Source organism: Sylvia atricapilla, chromosome 20, assembly GCF_009819655.1.
Source record: "Sylvia atricapilla isolate bSylAtr1 chromosome 20, bSylAtr1.pri, whole genome shotgun sequence".
Taxonomy (NCBI): domain Eukaryota; kingdom Metazoa; phylum Chordata; class Aves; order Passeriformes; family Sylviidae; genus Sylvia; species Sylvia atricapilla.
Window position 1 is genome coordinate 4918094 of NC_089159.1, and position 18627 is coordinate 4936720.

Below are 18627 nucleotides of genomic sequence, written 5' to 3' on the forward strand. Positions count from 1 at the left end.
CACTAGAGACACCACCGCGGTGACCAGCTGGCACCAGCAGGGGCATTGGTGACGGTGCCACCAGCAGGGCCACAAGCAGAACCATGGATGCCACCCCTGCAAACAACAGGCCACCAGCCGAACCGCCAGTGATGGCACCAGTGCTGCCACCAACAGAAGCACCATCAGCAGCAGGGCCATCAGGAATGGCACCAGCGGGACACCAAGCAATGGCACCAGTGCCACCATCAGAGCGCCAAGAGAACCCCCACCAGTGCTTTCATCAGGCCCCCAGCCGAGCCACAGTGATGCCACCAGAAGGACCCTCAGAGATGCCACCAGTGTAACTGTGACCAGCAGCACCACCAGTGCCCGTCCCCATCCCCGACAGACAGACAGACAGACAGGCTGCCGGGTACAAAGTGCCTTTATTGCCGCGGGCCCGAGGCGGGCGGGGCCGCCGGCTCCCTCACGTCTGCAGCTGCAGCAGGGCCGGCGCCGGGGGCTCCGGGGGCTGCGCCCGCCGGTGACAGCTCTCCAGCTCCCCCAGCACCGCCAAGAGCCGGCTCAGCCCCTCGGGCAGCGGAGCGTCTGCGGGAGAGCGGAGAGACAGTGAGAGCCCAGAGCGCCCCTGGGGTCACCCCCAAACCGCCACAGCCCCCTGTGACCCCTGGGGACATCTCCCAGCCAGAACAGCCCCAAGCGGACGCCCAAACCTACCTTCACCCCGGGGGCCGTTCTGGGCGTCCTCCGGCTCCAGCAGCTCCCAGTACTTTTCCCTGGGGAGAAGGGGAGGAGAGGGACGCGCCCGTGGCAGCAGGAGAAGGAGCTGCAGGGGAGGTGCAGAGGGGGTCCCGGTGGCAGGGACTCACCTGAGGGTCCCCCGGAGGCCCTGGAGGTGCTGGAAGAGGCGCTGAGCCTCCACCGTGGGGTCCAGGGGGTCACTCCAGTCCTGCAGGGTGACGCCGTGCCGGGTCCGGTCACATCCCAACCCTGCGGGACAGCAGTGTCACCACACGGGGAGACCCCCCAGCACCCCCGCGGCGTCCGGAGCCACCTCCCCGTACCTGTCCTGTCCCGCTGGTGGCAGCAGCTCCACTTGTCCCCGCGGAAGACGCCGGGGTGGTAGGAGCGGAGCACACGGGGGTTGTTACCGCACACCTTGCGAAGGGCCGACAGCCACTGGTTCAGCTCGCTGACGCACTGCGGGGTTGGGGACAGTCAGAGGGACCCCGGGCCGCGACCCCGCCCGGCCTGTGACCCCCCTGTCCCCGCCGCACCTTGCACTGCAGGTAGGCTGTCTCCTGCTGCCCGCCCGCGGCCATGTAGACCACCTGCATGACGTGGGAGCTGCCGAAGCTCTTCTCCTCCACCTTCTCGGCCGCCAGGATGTCGCCCAGGGCGATGGCACCGAGGCGCTGATGGAGGGCACGCACACAGAAGGGGTCAGTGCCACCCCGCTGCCACCCCCCCTGCCCCTCCAGGACACCCATACCTCTGCACTGGGGCTCTTGCCGAAGCTGAGGCACTCCCCGGTGAGGCAGAAATGGAGTTTCTTGCCGGCGGCAGCAGCGAGCGGCGGCCCCTTGCCCCGCGTCTTGTGCACAAGGAGCAGCCCCTCTTTCACCACGGCCGGGGGTGGCCCCAGCGGCCGCCCCTCACCCTCCTGCTCGCCCTTGCCCTCCTCCGTGCCCACCAGGCGGGTGATGAAGTCCCTCATGCGGGCGGTGCCCTGCTGCAGGGCGGGCAGCAGCGGGGACAGCCACGTCTCCTTGGCGCGCCCGGCCGCCGGCTCCATGTTCCCCACCAGCTGGATGGCCTGGGGACCGCGGAGAGGCAGCGTCACCCCCGGGCTGTCCCCAGCCAGGTGGCCCTAAGGCCCGGCCCGCTGTCCCCTGTCGCACCTTGGCCAGCAGCAGCAGCGTGCGGCTGGTCCGCGCGTCAGCGTGCGCGTCCCGCAGCTGGAACAGCTTGGGCGTCATCACGGCCGGGGAGAAGAAGCGCAGGCACAGGAAGCTGGTGACAGCCACAAATTTGGCGTGCTGTGACCACCGAGGGGTGGGGAACACACGTGAGGGTCTCTCCCGTCGTGGGACAACCCCACGAGCAGCGATGCACCGCTGTCCAGGGCTGCTCTTTGGGCGCAGCGCGGCCCCGCTCGCTGCCCCCTGCCCAAGAGGGGACCCCGCTGACCCACACACCCAGAGAGCCCGGTCCCCTGGGGATGTCCGTGTTTGAGCCCACACCGTCCCCCGCCACAGCCCGACCTGGTGCTGCGGGAAGCGCTCCCCGACGCGCTGGAAGAGCTGGCGGAAGGCGGCGCGGATGAGGGGGGGACACGCCGGGGCCGACCTGACGATGGCGTCCAGGAGCTCCCCCAGGTAGGACTGCAGGTGCTGTCGGCCCTGCTCGATCACCTCGCCCTCCGTCTGCACCCGGTGCAGCCCCGAGCACCTGCGGGCACCGTCACTGTCACCCGCCAGCGCTGGGGCCGGCCCTGCCCTGCCACCCCACCAGCCCTTACCCGACGTCTTTGATCTCCACCTTGCCGGGGTCCAGCTCCACGTATTTCTTCTCCTCGAACACGCGGGTGATGGTGGGCCCCAGGACAAAGTGCAGGTATGGCATCCCTGTCACCTGCCGAGGGACCACACAGGGGACAGTGATGGGCCACAGATTTGGCAACCCGACACCCTCAGGGTCACCAAAGGGATTTTCTCCAGCCTCCCAACCCCAGGGGAAGGCACAAGCACGCCAGCCCTCCCGGTTCTTCCCCTGGGAACAGCCCAGGGCCAGCATGACCCGGGAAGAGCAGGGTTTGGGTGGTGTGGCACCTTGAGGAAGGACTCCATCGACTTCGAAGCCAGAGAGTTGCTCCGGAACAGAGTGTTGGGCTCACCTGCAAAACAGGAGAGGGTCCATGGTCTGGGGGAATGGCCACAGGTCATCCCTGGGCAATGCAATCATGGGGGTCATTCCCAGAGGCTGTGCCCTTCTCCCTGGCCACTTCCATAGGGGTTATGGGGGTTTCCTAACCTCAAACCAGCCCACGAATTGCTGGGATGAACCCAACAGAGTGATGGCTGAACCTTAACCATCACTCCCAAAAAAATCCCCACAAAAGGCCCTAGAGGTTCTGCAGCCCCAGGAAACGATGAGGAAGCCTCCAGCTCTGCTCCCCACTTTAGCCTTACAGGGCTTGGCCAGCTCCAGCTCGAAGAGCAGGTCCAGGAACTCCTTGACCAGCCCCTGGCCCAGGAAGAGTTTGACCAAGTTGATGGCGACCTCCTGCCGGCACTCAGCCGTGGTGGTTTCATCCAGGAGGGTGACCAGGTGCACTTGGCCATCCTGGAGGGAAGACACACCTTAACGTGACAGCCCGAGGCAGGCAGAGCCCACAGAGCTGGGAAAGGTGGGTGCTCCAGCAGGGCTGGCCATGGACCCCTCACCTGGCACCCCGACTTCACCTCCTGGCACAGGAGCTGCACCAGGGGCTGGTAGCAGTGGGAGGGCAGCACCGTCTCGTCCCGAAGCTTCACCTGCAGCTGCAGCGAGCCCAGGCTGCCCCGGCGCCTGCAGGAGCACGGGGTGGGTGGAGGGAAGGAAGGATGGGTGGAAGGGATAGAAGGAAGGATACTTCACCAAGCGGGAGGTGGCCCAACACCCCAGACTACCCCTCCAAAGTGATGATGCTTCCCAGGAAAACCCCCCTCCCTGATGTCCCTGAAGGCACTGTGACACCCCAGCACCCTGTGCCAAAACTCACTCATCCTCTATTGGTTTGGACTTGTCCGGCCACAGCCTGAACCACCCCTCCTCCTGCCCGGCCGCTTCCAGCCCCTGGATGCTGAACACCACCTGGGAGGGGAAGGCAGGAGAGGGCTGGGAGTGCAGCTGGGCAGGACCTGGGAGCACTGAGAGGGTTTGGGGCTCACCTTGCCCAGGAAGTCGTTCCTGCCCACCAGGTCCCAGTCCCACACCTCCACACAGAGCTTCTCCCCGGCAGGCTCGGCCAGCTCGAACTCAAAGGTCTCGTTCCAGCGCGGGTAACAGGATTTCTTGACCACCTGCAAAGGCAACAGCTTTGTCCTCTTTTGTGGGTGGTCCCTCAGAGACAGCAAGGTAGGGGGACATGCTGGGGGACAGGGATGGCACCAAGTTCCCCGTGGATTGATTCCACCTGCAGCCTTGGCAGGTCGGGGATGCTGGAGCCGCACTCACGGTGCTCTCCTGTGTCTTCCCGTTGTAGCGCAGGCGGACAAAGGGGTCAGAGGCACCATTCCGGTCCTTCCTGGCCAAATCCCTGCCCAGAAGAGGGGGAATTTACCACCAACCTCCCAAATCACCTACAGGCTCCCATGGCAGCCACTCCCCATTCAGGGAATCTCAACCTATATGCCCCAAAGACCTGCAGATGGGGCAGACCCTGCCCCAGCAACTGCTGGGTGATGAGGAGAATGCTCTGCACTCAGAGGATTGGATACATGAGGGAAACAAGCCCTGTGAGGAAGGGCTGAGGGAGCTGGGGTTGTTTATCCTGGAGAAAAGGAGACTCAGAGGTGACCTTATCACTCTACAACTCCCTGAAAGGCGCCTGTGCTCAGGTGGGGTTGGTCTCTTTCTCCAGGCAGCAATGAGAGGACACAGTCTCAGCTGCACCAAGGGAAATATAGGTTAGATATTAGGAAATAGTTTTTTACAGAAAGAATGATAAAGTACTGAAACTGTCTGCCCAGGGAGGTGGTGGAGTCACCATCCCTGGATGTGTTTAAAAAAAGACTGGATGTGGCACTTGGTGGTATGGTTTAGTTGAGGTGTTAGGGCTGGGTTGAATGTCTCTTGAAGGTCTCTTCCAACCTGCACGTTCTGTGATTCTGTGAACTGAGTCGTGGAGTACCTCAGACTCACCACCTCATCCCAGCTGCACACACAGCCCCTGTCACCCTGGTGTCCCCTCTCACCTGGCCTCCAGCACGGAGCAGCGCAGCCGCCGGCTGCCCTGGCTGCCCAGGACCTCCACCCGCAGGTGGATCTCCCCCTGCACCTCCTCATCAGGGTCCACCTCACTGAGGCTCATCCAGCCACTGTATCCTGTAGGAAAAGGGGGGATTCCACAAAAGGGGTCATTGGGGAACCCCTCAGGACCAGCTTGTCCAAGGGGTGGGAGATGGGTCTCTCCTGGGACCGCCCAGCCGCTCTTCCCCTACCCTTGGGGTGCTCTGCCAGCATGTCCCGAGTGATGCAGACCTTCCCAATAATGTCATCACGGCTGGAAAACAAAAGTGGGAAGCAGGACACGGTGTGGGATTGGTGCCCAGGTAGGGCAGTCCCCACTTTGGACTGGAGCCACCACAGCAGAGCACATCAGCCACCCTCTGCTGCCAGTTGGACAATATCCTTGGGAGATAACTCCACCCATCTGTGTCCCAAAGCCCAGGGCAGCGTGGCCAGGTTTGGTGGATTCTCTGGTGTCCCCACCAGGGCTGAGCATGCAGGGAGCCCAAGGCACCGAGGGTGTCCCCAGCACACCTGAGTGCGTCCTCGTCCATGACGTAGATGGAGATGCTGTGGAACCCGGGCTGGAGCTGCACCTCGTATTCCTCCCCCCAGAACGGGGACAGCGTCTTCCACACCGTGGCAGTCCTGTGGGGCAGGTGGCACTGGTGACAGGGGGGACAGGGCTCCCTCTCTGGGGTACTCCCCAACCCTGGGACCTTCCCAGAGTTTGGGAGCCTCAGCTGGGGCAGGGATGAGTGTCCCTGTCCTTGTCCTGTCTTGTGGCTCTGGGCTGGCAAGACACAGGGGTGGGGTATAGGGGAAGGGGGCCATGAGCTGTTAGACACTTTTGTGTCTGCAGGAGCATCCCAGCCCAAAGCAGGGAATAATAATGAAGGTAAAGAATAATAAATAATGATCTTAACAACAATCATAACAATAATGTGCCTGCAGCAGATGGAGACACCTGCCAGGAGCAAGATTTGGGGCTCCAACAGTTTCAGGGACCAGCCAGGCATGTGGGCCACTCACCTGATGATGGCCTCATCGTCGATCTTCACGATGCAGTAGGGGTCACTGCTGCCCGTGCTAGAAGGACAAGGGACAGCTCTGTCAGTGCCACCAGCCACAGCCTGGCCACCACCCAACCCACAGGACCCTCATGGCCACGGGTGACCAAAGCCTTCAGCCCTGATAATCCTCACAGAATGGAGATCTTGTAGAGACAAAGCCCTGAGAGGGACGCTGGGGTTTGACAGAGGCTGCCAAACGCTTCCAGGGAAGACTTGGCCACAGCTGCCAGCACAGGGTGACCCCAGACCGGGGACACCCCTCCCTGACCGTGTCCGGCCACTGTGTCCCGCTGGCTGCCAGAAGTGGCTTTTCCTCTCCCACACAGGAAGGCAAGGAGCAAACAAACCCCACCCTTTCCCCAAAACAGCTTCGGGCACCTGCAGCCAAATTTCACACTCTGGGGGTGAGGTCACAGCAGCCTCCTCCTCCAGCCCCAGAGTGTCCCCAGACCCCCAACACTCACACGGGGATGGGGACACCCCTAGGGACATCCCCAGGGATGCAGAGGGTGTGAAGAGCAGCCACCACCATGCTTTGGCCATGCTTCCTCCCTGGAGACAACCTGAGTCACCCTTGGCAAGAAGTAATTCACGATTTTACAGCTTCATCAGAAACAGGGTCAGGGGTGGGGACTCTGCCCAGGGACAGAGGAGCCAGGACCTGGGGGCTGGCCAAGGTCATGGAAGGGTTGTGGCTCCCATCCCACTGGCACAGAGCAGCTTGGAGCACAGATAACTGAGTAACACCAATGCCAGTGGCACTGTCAGTGTCCTGGAGGAAGGGAGGGTACACAGTTGGGGCCTGGGGACTCCAGGCTTTGAGTGATTTCCACATCCCAAATCCAGGGAGGCTAAGAAGCAGCTGCTGGGGGGGGGACTGGAAGGGTTTTGGGGACAACTGAAAGAGTTTGGGAGGAATCAAAAGGCTTTTTTAGGAGGGACTGAAGGACTTGGAGTGGACTGGAAGAGTTTTGGGGGATTCAGAAGAGGTTGGAGGGAACGGACAGGGGTTTGAGGGGGACTGAAAGGGTTCTAAGAGAATCAAAAGAGGCTGGACTTGATGATCTCAAAGGTCTCTTCCAACCTAATGATTCTGATTCTGTAAGGGCTTTGATGGGGACTGAAAGGGGTTTTGTGGGACTCAAACGGAGTTGGAGGGGATTGGAAAGGGTATGGGTTGCTAAACACGGCAGCAGGGATTTCTCTGGGCTCTGCATCCCGGGTACCACAACAACAGCCCTGTTCCCAGGCACTTGCATCCTCGCGGCCCCGCGGGACTGGGAATGCAGCAGGTTGCCAAGAGCCGCTCTCCGCCTCCTGCTCCCATTCCATCCCAGGCGCCCTCCGGAGAGGATTTTTAAGGAGAGCCGCGGGTGAAGTGCCATTAAGCGGAGCGCATTGCTGACATTTCCTGCCTTGTGCAAACCATCGGGGATGCCGGGAGCGGGCAGGCGGAAAGGGAACAGCTGCCCGCTCCAGCTGCGCCCGGCAACGCCAACCCTTGTCCCCGGCGTGGGGACATCCAGCACCGCCACGTCTCCCGGACGCAGGGTACCGGGAAACCACCCAGGCATGGCATTTTCCAGGGATTCAGACACAGCATGGGCACAACGCACAGATGTGCCTGAGCTCCAGCGCCAAACGCAGCCTTTGGATGAGGAGAAATCTCTGCTCCAAAGGGTGACACCGCCCGCGCAGCATCCTTGTCCCGGGATGTCGCCAAGGGATTTGTGGCGCTGCTGGCTCGGTGGGTGCGGGGCTGGTTTGGGCACTCACCCCGGCGGGTGCAGAAAAGGAGCTGGAAAGGGGAAGGCCGGGCTTGGAAAGAGGAAATGAGCCGAGGCAGAGCTGGGGGAAGGGGGGGAAGGAACCCGCAGCCGCCCCTCGGGCAGCCAAAGGAGCCGCGGAGGGATGGAATTAAAAATTAACTGGTGTAGGCAGCAGTGCTGCTCTGGCCTGGGGGGTGGTGAGGAAAGAAATAAAAATTTAAATTAAAAAATATAGAAGTAAATAGGAAAGAAACAATGGGATGATGAATGGAAGAAAAAGAGAATGAGGAAAAAAAAATAAAAGGAAAATAGAATTTAAAAAGAGAAGACAAATTGAAAATTTTGAATAAAAAATTAAAAGAAAAATAAGAGAAAAATAAGAGAAAAATAAGAGAAAAATAAGAGAAAAATAAGAGAAAAATAAGAGAAAAATAAGAGAAAAAATAAAAGAAAAAATAAAAGAAAAAATAAAAGAAAAAATAAAAGAAAAAATAAAAGAAAAAATAAAAGAAAAAATAAAAGAAAAAATAAAAGGAAAATAAAAGGAAAATAAAAGGAAAAATAAAAGGAAAAATAAAAGGAAAAATAAAAGGAAAAATAAAAGGAAAAATAAAAGGAAAAATAAAAGGAAAAATAAAAGGAAAATGGAATAGTAAATGAAGACATTTAATAAAAGAAAAATGGGCAAAAATGAAAGAAATAATAATTTAAAAATAAATAATGAAATAAAAAAGTTAAGAAGTGAAAATACTGGAATAAAAATAGAATAAATTAGAATAAAATTAAAGATTAAAAAATATCGGCGTTATTTATTAGCCCAGCATCAAAATCATCCAATAAAATAAATAAATAATAAAACAGAAGCGCAAATAAAAGAAATGAAATGTCACGTTTTAAAAAAAAAAATCAATACTAACTAAAGCAAATTTAAAAATTAAAAAACCATTAAAAAAAAATCAGGCAGACCCTTTCCCTTGCTTTCCTGGGATCAGGATGAGAGGAAAATTTGGCAGCCTCAGCTGGGGGAGCTCCCATCACTCCCTGTGCTAAATCCTGCGGGATCTGGGGGTTCCCCGTGGGGATTTGGGGGTTCCCCGTGGGGATCTGGGGGTGCTCCATCACCCCTGGCTGTTACCAGCAGTGTCTGAGGTGCCCATGGAGCGGGGACACCCCGCAGAGGGAATTCCCCGGAGGAAACCAGCGATCCCCAAAGCCGTGCCAGGGCAGGGAACCGGATCCCCTGGGGCGCTGTGCAGCGGGGAAGGGGCCGGAGCCACACACGGCCAAGGTCGCGCTCGGGTTTCCCTTCCCGCTGTCCCAACCCAGCGCCACGTCCCAAAGCCACCGGTCCGGAAAGCTCCTCTCCAGGGGCTGTGGCACCGCGGCTTTGCGGCTCTCTGAAAATCCAGAGTCTCCCGAAATCCAGAACCTCCCAAAAGCCAGAGCCTGCCCTGGCTGGGTCAAGCTCCTGCGGGGAGTTGTGCCAAGGGATTTAAAAATCAGGCCCTGACACACGGGATTAAAAAAAAAAAAAAAAAAAAAAAAAAAAAAAAAAAAAAAAAAAAAAAAAAAAAAAAAGGAAAGTCATGTTTCTTTCCTTGTTTATCCTCTTTTTCCATGACGGCTGCAGGGATTTTTGCTGGTTTTCCGGCTGCCGAGCTCTCCTCAGCAGCTTCCCACTGCCTTGGTGGTGGCTGGGGGCACCGCGGTGCTGTCCCCACATCCCGCCCCACAAGGACCAGAGCCATGAGGAGGACAGCGGCATTTTCTGGGAGGGAAATCCCGGCCCGAGGGCTGCCCCCCGGACCTCAGGCAGGTGGGATGGAGCCGGGGCTGGGGACACAGCGCTGGGGCAGCCCCTGCTCCTTTGGGGACAGATGTACCGGGTCCTGCTGCGCGCCCAGGGGGTCCCTGCCAGGGTCCCTCTGTGGTGGGGACAGCCCTGCCCCGTGGCAGCACAGGGGGAGCCCCCAAAGCGGGAGCACTGCTTGGGGTACCCAAAACACTGCTGGGGGCATCCCACGGCACGGGGAGAAACCTCAGCCCCATCCCGGGGGGTGTCCCCAAATAGGGGAGGGGACCACAGCATTCCTGAGGGAGCCCCCAAAGCACTAAGAACTGCTGGGGGCACTTAAAAATGCCCTGAAGGGAACCCCCAGAGCAAGGGGGATCCCAAAACCACACCGGGGGAACCCATAGGGCAAGGGGCATTCCAAAACCACCCTATGGGGAACTCACTGCTGGGGGGTACCCCAAATCTACCCTGAAGGGAACCCCCAAAGTAAACACACTGCCGGGGGTGGGGAGGGATCCTAAAGCTGCCCTGGGGGGAATCCTCAACGCAGGGACACTCCAAAGCCATCCCAGAGGGAACCCCCCGATGGGTGATACCCTAAAAGGGGATCCTAAAGCCACCTGCGGGTGAACCCCTAAATCACACGCACTGCTGGAGGGCCCCCCAAACCATTTTGGGCAAGCAGGGAGGAGCTCTAAGGCCACCCTGAGGGTGGTGTCACCATCAGGGACCTGTTGGGGGGACACCCCGCAGCACTCCCGGGAAAGCGGCGAGTCCCTCCGGGATGCCCCCGCCCCGACCCATTCCCGGCTGCCGCGGGGGCACTCACATGTCCTTGGCGGGCAGGTTCTTGCCCTCCACGATACGGATGGAGAGGGCGCTGCGCCGGGCCATGGCGGGCGGGCAGCGGAGCCGAGCCGAGCCGAGCCGAGCGGAGCCAAACGGCGCCGAGCGCGGCCTCGAACCTGCGGCCCCGAGCACAGCGCCCATGTGCGGGCCGGCGCCGGCGGCAGCCAATCAGAGCGAGGGGGCGGGGAAAGGGGGCGTGGCCTGGAGCACATCCGCGGCGCTCATTGGCTGATGCTATCGGCTGTGAGCCAGGGGGTGTGGCCTGAGTGGGGTGGGCGGGCCCGGGCTCCCCGCGCTGCCGGGGTCCCGCCGGGGTCTCCTCGCTGTGTCCCCTCGCTGTCCCCTCGCCGTGTCCCCTCGCCGTGTCCCCTCGCTGTGTCCCCTCGCTGTGTCCCCTCGCTGTGTCCCTCGGTGTCCCCTCGGTGTGTCCGCTCAGTCTCCTCAGTGCCCCTGTGCCCCTCTGCCCCAGCGCCCTCCTGGATTGGACCAAACCCACACCAGACCCCTCCGCGCCCCCCCGAACCTTGGGGGCTGCAGCATCGGCAGCGCTGCTCTGCACCCCAAACCCCCACCGTTTTATTGATTTTTAACTGGATTTTGTTTGTTTGTTTTTAACGTACTGCACCTCCCGGCTGCAGCGCACCCGGGGACAGGCGGCATTTCTGGGTGCTCGGTGCCCTAAATACCAGTGGAGGGGCGGGGAACTGCCCCCGCCATGGCGAGACCCACCTGGGCTCCAGGACTCGGCCGGCACCCGAAGCTGGGGCTCAGGGCTGTGCCGGCCGAGATGGTCCTTGGCATTTTCGCCGCGGGGACACGATGGGGACACTGCAGGGACACGCTGGGAACACGCTGCTCTGTTCCTACGGCGCTGCCCCTCTGCCTCCCCCGCACAGGGGGACAGCAAGGGGACAAGGTGCACTCCCCGCCACCATCCCACCAACCCCTCCGTGTGCCAGCTCCAGCCCCACAGGGGCCGGGGCCACATGTCCCACCTCCAGCAACGCACGCGTGACAGGTGACAACGCCCCCCCGAGCCCTCGAAGCCCTTTGCAGAGGTGAAGCTGTTGTTTTATTTCGGGGCGCGGGGTGTAGGGCGGAGAGGAGCCGCGTTTGCCGGATGGAACCATCCCTGCGCTGCTCCCACGCTGATCTCGGCAGGAGTTAATCGCTGGATTTGCTCGATTTCCCTTGGCCGGGCTCCACGGAGGCGGCTCCGGCGGCGGGGGGGCAGGTTGCTAGCACCCCTCCCAGGCGGCACAAGGACACCCCGGCAGGGCGCTGTGACCGCCCTGGGGCGTCAGTGTGATGCTGCCCTTGGCGTGGCGCCTGCGGGGGAAAAAATGGGCTTTTAATATTTGAATGTGATGTATATAGGTACACACACACCTGCCCTGACTCCACCCACAACGGGATTGTCTCCAGCGCCAGCGGGGTCTCACCGTGCCCAGGCTGAAGGATCGGGGCACCCACAGCCCTGAGATCAGAGATCCACACCTTGCTGTAGGATCAGGAATGATGGATTCTGATTCTTCCAGCTGCTGGTACAGGATCAGCTTCCTCTCCCCATGCCCTAGGCCGCTCCTCACCAGTGCAGGATCAGCCCCCACATCCCCCAGATCGGGCTCAGAGACCAACATCCCAGTGCAGGATCAGCCCCCACATCCCCCAGATCGGGCTCAGAGACCAACATCCCAGTGCAGGATCAGCCCCCAGATCCCCCAGATCGGGACACTCCCCAGTGTTCAGGGACACTCCCCGGTGCAGGATCAGACACTCTGGGGTGCCTGTCCCCTCCTGGGGTCTCATGGCTCCCAAGGAACCCGAGCTGCCCCCTGCACGGATTGGGTCATCTCGGGGTGTGGGAGCCCCTCCTCTGGGTTTGGTCAAGGGGGAGAGCATTGTAGGACAAAAGGGGGTTGGAGAAACACCCCTCCACACCCACCGCCCCCACCTCACGGGGCATTTCACTGCCCCTCACCCCAGCATCAGGGCTGGGGGGCTCAGGCTCCCCTCTGACTGCCTGCCCTACACCCAGAGAACTTTTCCCCATCTGAAGTGGGAACAGGTGGCAAAGATGACCAAGCTGGGTGTGACAAGGTGTCGCAGCCCAGGGCACCCCCGGCCGCACCCTGCCCCGTGCAGCAGCTGCCTCCCACCCAGCTCCGGGGCTCGGAGTGGGGGTACAGAGACCGTGGGGCTTTCCAGGAGGCTGCTGGAGTCACAAACAGGAGGCACGGGCCGGGCACAAAGCATGCTGAAAAGCCTTTAATGTCCTCCTCCATCGTCCCCATCCCGGGGAGCGGCTCCCGGGCCCGTGCCACCCGCGGGGATGGAGCGCCGCGGGTCACATTTAGCCCCGCATTTACCGGGGGGCTCGGGGGAGGGCCGGCGGTGCCGGGGGCGGCGGGGGCTCAGAGCCGGGCGGCCGGCTGGTCATAGACGTGGTGGGTGTTGTAGCGCCGCACCGTCACCGACTCCGGCTTGCTGAAGGTGCTGCTGCCACCGCAGGAGTCCGAGCTGGGGAGGGAAGGCGGGGTGAGGGATGAGGGGGTGACCCTCACCACCCTCTGACGCCGGTCCCGCGTGCCCAGCACCCTGAGTGGGACTTGTTGGTGGCACTCACCCCCAGAAGAAGAGCATGGCCACCAGTCCGGCCAGGAGGATGGCGAAGAGGATGGAGAGGATGGTGGTGATGGCGATCATGTCGGCGCTGTGCCCGCTGCCCGCCGTGGAGGTGCTGCTGAATGGCTTGGCTGGGGAGAGAGCAGGAGAGGGAGCAGGAGGCAGGGACACACACCCCGCAGTGGGTCAGGGTGGGGGACAGTGTGCCATCACACCGTGCCACCACACCGTGCCACCGTATGGGAGTGAGACCCGTGGCAGAGCCCTACCTCAGTTTCCCCAGCTGCTCACAGGAGCCCAAACCACTGTTGCTCAGCATTCAGCCCCCGGGGACCGCCCCACACCCCGAGAACCACCCTGTATCCCCCTCGATGGCTGCGGGCTGGGTGTGGGGGCAGGACGAGGCAGTACCTGTCCTCAGCATGATTGGCACCGACCAGGCTGTCTCAGCCACGGGCACAGAGCCCTCCAGGGCGAGGAACTTCACCCTAAGACGGGAAGGCAGGTTGGCCACGGTCTCCTGAGCCGGAGGGCTGCCAGCAGCCCTTGAGGAGGGCAGGTCCCCACGAGCAGGCTCACCGGTAGGGCCCAGGGACGGGCAGGGGGCCATTGCAGCTGGGTCTCGTCACATCCTCGGTGCAGCTCGTCTCGCTGCCAACCCGCAGCACCGCGATCTCCCCTTCGGGTTTGGGGCAGGGGTAGCTGCCCAGGGTGGCATTGAGGGTCATGTAGGCACGGACGGGGTCAGGGAACCTCTGAAATGCAGTCTCAGAAGTGCCCGGCCTCTGGGTGTTGTTGAAGGAGGATGCGGCTGCAGGGATGGGGATGGGGGTGAGGAGGGGTTGGCGGGGGGTACAGGGACACCCCCTGCACGCCCCCCGCCCTGGGCTGCTCACACCTACCCTGCTCCAGGGCCACCACCAGCCAGATGACAGCGTTGCCGTAGTCGTTGAAGACGCAGCGGGGCTGGTCCACCACGAAGGTGGAGCCCGTGGTCACCCCTCCCAGCGGGGGCTCCGTGGTCAGGGCTGGCCTGTAGCCCAGTTGGTCTGCGGTGAGAAGCCAAGGGGCTGTGATGGAAGGTGTGGATCCCCCCATGCAGCCCCGGAACGAGGCTCTGACCGGCCACCGCGGTGCCGGGGCTCGGGGTGGGGACAGGGACAGGAGGCAGCTGAACCCTGGGATCTCGACTGTGGGATCTCTGCTCGTCTCCCACCCCCAGTCTGGACTCAAAACCAGGTTTCATTAAAAGATACAAAGGCACTCCATGCTCCCAGCCGGGGGGGAACGCCCGTGCAGGACTCCCAGAGGACCAGGGTAGGTGACACTAGGGACACTTGGGGTGGCACCCAGAATGGTGGGGGCCCTATTCCTCCAGGTTCAGGGAGTCCTGGTGCACTCCAGCGGGGACCTCCAGAGAAACCCGCACTGTGCCAGTCAACCAACATCAGTGCCACCGGAGACTAGAGGTGACACCCAGAAGAGGATCCAGAATAGGGGGGGACATCAGCTGCCCTACACCTCCAGGCCCAGCGGGATGCTGGTGCCACAGGAGATCCCCGCAGTGCCGAGGGGAATCCCGAGCCCATCCCGATGGCGAGGCTGGACTCACCTATGCCGTGGGCCGCGGGCAGGAGCAGGAGGAGCACCGGGAGCATGGTGTGGACGCCTGCGTGCCGAGGGCGGGAGTGCGGGAGCTGAGGCTCCGCGTCCCGCTGGGACCCGCCTGTGGTCACCAACCGCCCACATTCCTGCCGCGGCCCCGTGGCAAACAGGTTGGGCTCGTTTCCCCGGGAGCATTTGTTTTGTTTGAGCGCCCGCCGGCGAGGCGTGCTGAGATCCGCTGCGTTTGTGGCATGGGTTGGGTGACAGCTTCGCCCTGGCAGTGGGCGGGAGGGGATGTCCCGTGGTGATGTGCCCCACAGACCCCACCAGTGGCAGCAAGCGCCCCCCCACACCGACACCAAGTGCCACCAAGCCAGAGTCCCACGTGGTTTTTGAGGTCTCCCATCTTCACAGTCCCACCCTGCGTGGCCAAAGACCAGGAGGAGACGGTCTCGGATGTAAAATCAGATTTTACTTGGCAGGACAGTTCACATCTAGTGGAAAGTGTCCCTGCCCACTCCTAGTGGCAGCGGGGTTGAAACGAGGTGGTCTTTACGGTCCCTTCCAGCCCAAACTGTTCTGTGATTCTCTGACACAGGGCAGGGGGTTGAGGGGCAGAGTGGCACAGCCCTGGGGGGCTGCACCTGCAGCTGGGGTGCGGGGGCTGGGGCAGGGCCGGGGGGATGTGGTGGGTCCGGTAGGATCTGCGGATGAAGGCGTCGGTCCCCAAATCCCGGCGGCACAGGGAGCCCCACGCCTTGGCACTGCAGGGGAACAGAAGCAGAGGCATCAAGTGGGGTCTGCGGGGTCCCCAAGGGGCCCTTTCTCTTGCAAGCTACGGCAACCCCCCAATTTAAGAATAAAAAGGCTTTTTCAAAGTTAAAAGGATTTCCGTTTTTTAGCTGATGGGGTTGCCGGGTTGGGGTGTTCTCCCCGAGGCCCCTGCAGACACTGGCCCCCAGCAGCCCCCCGTACCCCAGGGCTCCGAGCACGGCGGCGGCCAGCACTGCCCCCAGGCTGGCCAGGATGGAGGCGATGATCAGCACGGCACTGCCACGGCGAGCGGGCGCAGGGTCGATGGTGCTCGGGCTGACAGCTGGAAGGAGGCGGGATGGGAGCGAACACGGAGGGCTCGGGGGCGGTGGGATGGATGGGGGCAGCGGGAATTCTCCCCGCAGGTTTTGGGGTGATGGCACAGGGCTGATGCTGTGCCAGCACCCCCAGCAGGCAGGTGAAGGGGACTCGAGGGGGGGTGGCAGTGCCACAAATACCTCTGCGCAGGAGGATGGGCTCGGACCACCGCGTCTCCGCTTTGGGGCCGCCGCAGCCCATCAGCAGGAACTTCACCCTGCGGTGGGCACGGGGGTGATACCAGGGGGTGAACCTGGGCGGCGAGTCACCCCAGCTGGGATTTGGGGCTCCTGGCCCTACCTGTAGGGTCCGGCCGAGGGCAGCGGCCCATTGCAGGGGTCCTGTCTGTCCTGGTCCCCGCACGCCGTGTCACTGCCCACCCGCAGGACGGGCGGCCCCGCTGCCGAGCAGGAATAGGCGGCCGCCGCCGTCTCCAGCGTCATGTAGGAGCGGGCGGTGAGCAGCTGCTTGTACGGGGGCACGTCAGCCCGGGACGGGGGGTTTCTAAAGGCGGCTGATGCTGCACGGCACAGACGAGGGGCGAGAGATCGCGGTGAGGGACCCCAATGTCCCCTGCCACAGCGGGGACGTGCCGGAGCAGCGAGCGCTCACCGTTGGCGAAGGCCACCGCCAGCCAAACGGCGTCGGAGGCATCGGCGTGGCCGTCGAAGACGCAGCGGGGCCGCTCCAGAGCGAAGGTGGTGGCGGTGACCTTGCCCAGCAGTGCCGTGGCGGGCACCTGGGGCACGTAGGGCAGCTGGGCTGGGGGAACGGGCAGTGAGCGAGGGGACCCCCCTGTTGTGCACCGCTCAGCGAGTGCCTGACCCCAGCCCGCACCCACACCAGTGCTGGCACAGAGGGTTGTCACAAAGTGCCAGCATGAGGGGGACAGCGCTGGTGTGGGGACCCCCCAGCCATACCCAGCCCCACAAACCCCTCCAGGCCCCGGTCCCCCTGTGCCCTGTCCCCCCGAGAGTCACCCAGGTCCGCCGCTGTGCTCATCCCAGCCAGCGCCAGCAGCACCCACGGCAGCTCCATGGCGTCGTCCCGGTGGTGCCGGCTGCGCTGTCCTGCTCGGCTTACCCCGTCCCACTGCCGAGGGGACGAACTGCCCCCAGTGCCCCCGCAGCAGGGAGCGCCTGTCCTGGAGCCGGACCCTCCCAGCCCCGCATTCCTGCACCGGCTCTGCCGGCCCGGCCGGACCCCGCGGGCAGAGGGGACAGCTGAGTATCCCGAGTCACCCGCTGGTCCCAAACCCGCTGGGAACCGTCCTGCAGGACCCCCGGGGCATCTGCGAGGAGCCGGGGCACGAGACAGTCATGTGAACGGGGAAACTGAGGCAGAGGAGGCACCGGGGTGATGTTCCAGGACGGGTTGGCAGGACTCACAGTCTTTGTTGGCGCTATGGGGGCAGCCAGACAAATGGTCCCACCAAGACCCAACTCCCTGCGGAAGCCTTGTGCCCACCAGGCCCCCGGCGCCAGGGGCGAGCCCGTGCCCGGCTGGTTCGGGTGCAGCCAGCCCTGCCCCGCGGGCACGGAAGCGCTGCGGAGCATCACACCCGAACTAACCCAAATCCCGGCGTTCAGGTGAACGGTCCCACCCAGCACTAAGAGCGCGGAAGCGTTTTCGGCTCTGGGCCCACCCCACGCTGACATTTCCCCATCTCTCGTAGCCCTTCCAAGCCTTGGGTTGGGGCAGGGACGTGGCCCTGGAGCCCCTCACCGCCGCTCCCCCCGCACAGGGCTTGGAGCGCGGCTTCTGCCGTGTTTGCCAAGGGGAGCGGCTGCCCACTCCTGCGTGGGAGGAGATTTCCCCCCCTTCCCAAGGGGCCGGGACCGCGCCTTCAGATTAAATGGAAATGGGGCATTCGAAGATTACACCGTCCAGCTGCAGAGGGGAAAAACAGGCGCAGCTGCAGCCTCCGTCCCTCCTCCTTCTTTATCCCCACCTTATCCCCCGCTCCTATCCAGCAACACCTGCCCCGGGGTCCCCTCCAGTTTCCCCGGACCCCTCCCTGGTGCTCCTCGGCCGGCAAGGTGCCAGCAGCAAGGTGAGGGGCAGGGTGGGTGACGCAGGGGGGTGACGCAGGGGGACAGTGAGTCACAGTTTCAGCTGCCGGTACCCAGCATAGCTGCGGGGTCAAGGCTGGGCTAATAATAACCACCCTGTGGCAGATGAGCCATCACCGCAGGGGCTGGGAGAGACACCCCCCTCTCCTCTCCCTGGGGCTCCAGCTGGGGATGGGGGACAAATGTGCCTGGGAGTATCATAAGCATTTCTTTGGGGCTCTGTCCCCTCCTGGCTCCATGGTTATGCTTTCACCTCGCCTTTCAAAGCATCTGCCTGTGCCCGAGCACCTGGCTCTGCTCCTTTTCAGCCCTTGGAGCCCCCTGCCGTGGGGGCTAGGCCACCCTGGGCCCAGCACAAAGAGGGCAAGGATTTTAGGAGATGCCTCGTGACCAAAAACAGGGCACTCAGGGATGAGCTGCTGCACTTGGCTGGCTCACCACAGCCCAGTGCCCCTGCCCTGGACCAGCCCAGATGCAGGGAGGCTCCAGCTGATTCACACCCAGCAGCAGCTGCAGGAGATGCCTTGGGCCAGGCTCAGCAGGAAATTCTTGCTCTGTACAGAGCTGAGTGAGCCCTGCTTCAATTTTCGCTTCAATTCACTGCTTTGCTTGCTGAGATGACGTGATCCAGGGATACAAAAGCCGAGGTTTCAACTCAAGACCTCTCCCTTTTGCAACCAGGCTGGGAGAGGAGCAGACAGAGCCCGTTTGTGGAGAGTTTAGCAACACAGATA

At 62.0% G+C, this 18627-nt stretch overlaps 3 protein-coding genes across 3 annotated transcripts; all 3 read right to left on the reverse strand.

Moving 5' to 3' along the window:
• Window positions 1–392: 392 nt before the first annotated feature.
• Window positions 393–10584, reverse strand: LOC136370030 (ras GTPase-activating protein 4-like). Its single transcript, XM_066333219.1, has 20 exons — window positions 10441–10584; window positions 6007–6063; window positions 5509–5622; window positions 5187–5248; window positions 4941–5070; window positions 4201–4282; window positions 3915–4046; window positions 3746–3837; window positions 3429–3552; window positions 3174–3327; window positions 2814–2878; window positions 2504–2616; window positions 2247–2433; window positions 1884–2021; window positions 1475–1798; window positions 1260–1397; window positions 1047–1182; window positions 852–972; window positions 700–758; window positions 393–570 (listed from the first exon to the last, which is right to left on the reverse strand). Exons 1-20 carry the CDS (start codon window positions 10503–10505, stop codon window positions 449–451), a joined length of 2415 nt encoding a protein of 804 aa, XP_066189316.1. The 5' UTR covers window positions 10506–10584; the 3' UTR covers window positions 393–448.
• Window positions 10585–12713: 2129 nt separating this feature from the next.
• LOC136370292 (uroplakin-3b-like protein 1) lies at window positions 12714–14874 on the reverse strand. Its single transcript, XM_066333666.1, has 6 exons — window positions 14698–14874; window positions 13988–14134; window positions 13665–13896; window positions 13497–13573; window positions 13087–13216; window positions 12714–12980 (listed from the first exon to the last, which is right to left on the reverse strand). Exons 1-6 carry the CDS (start codon window positions 14741–14743, stop codon window positions 12875–12877), a joined length of 738 nt encoding a protein of 245 aa, XP_066189763.1. The 5' UTR covers window positions 14744–14874; the 3' UTR covers window positions 12714–12874.
• A 287-nt stretch (window positions 14875–15161) lies between these two features.
• Window positions 15162–16859, reverse strand: LOC136370329 (uroplakin-3b-like). Its single transcript, XM_066333705.1, is given in 7 exon segments — window positions 15162–15206; window positions 15208–15454; window positions 15666–15786; window positions 15962–16038; window positions 16122–16341; window positions 16434–16715; window positions 16802–16859. Coding segments are annotated over 7 exon segments (1050 nt in total).
• Between the last annotated feature and the right edge of the window lie 1768 nt (window positions 16860–18627).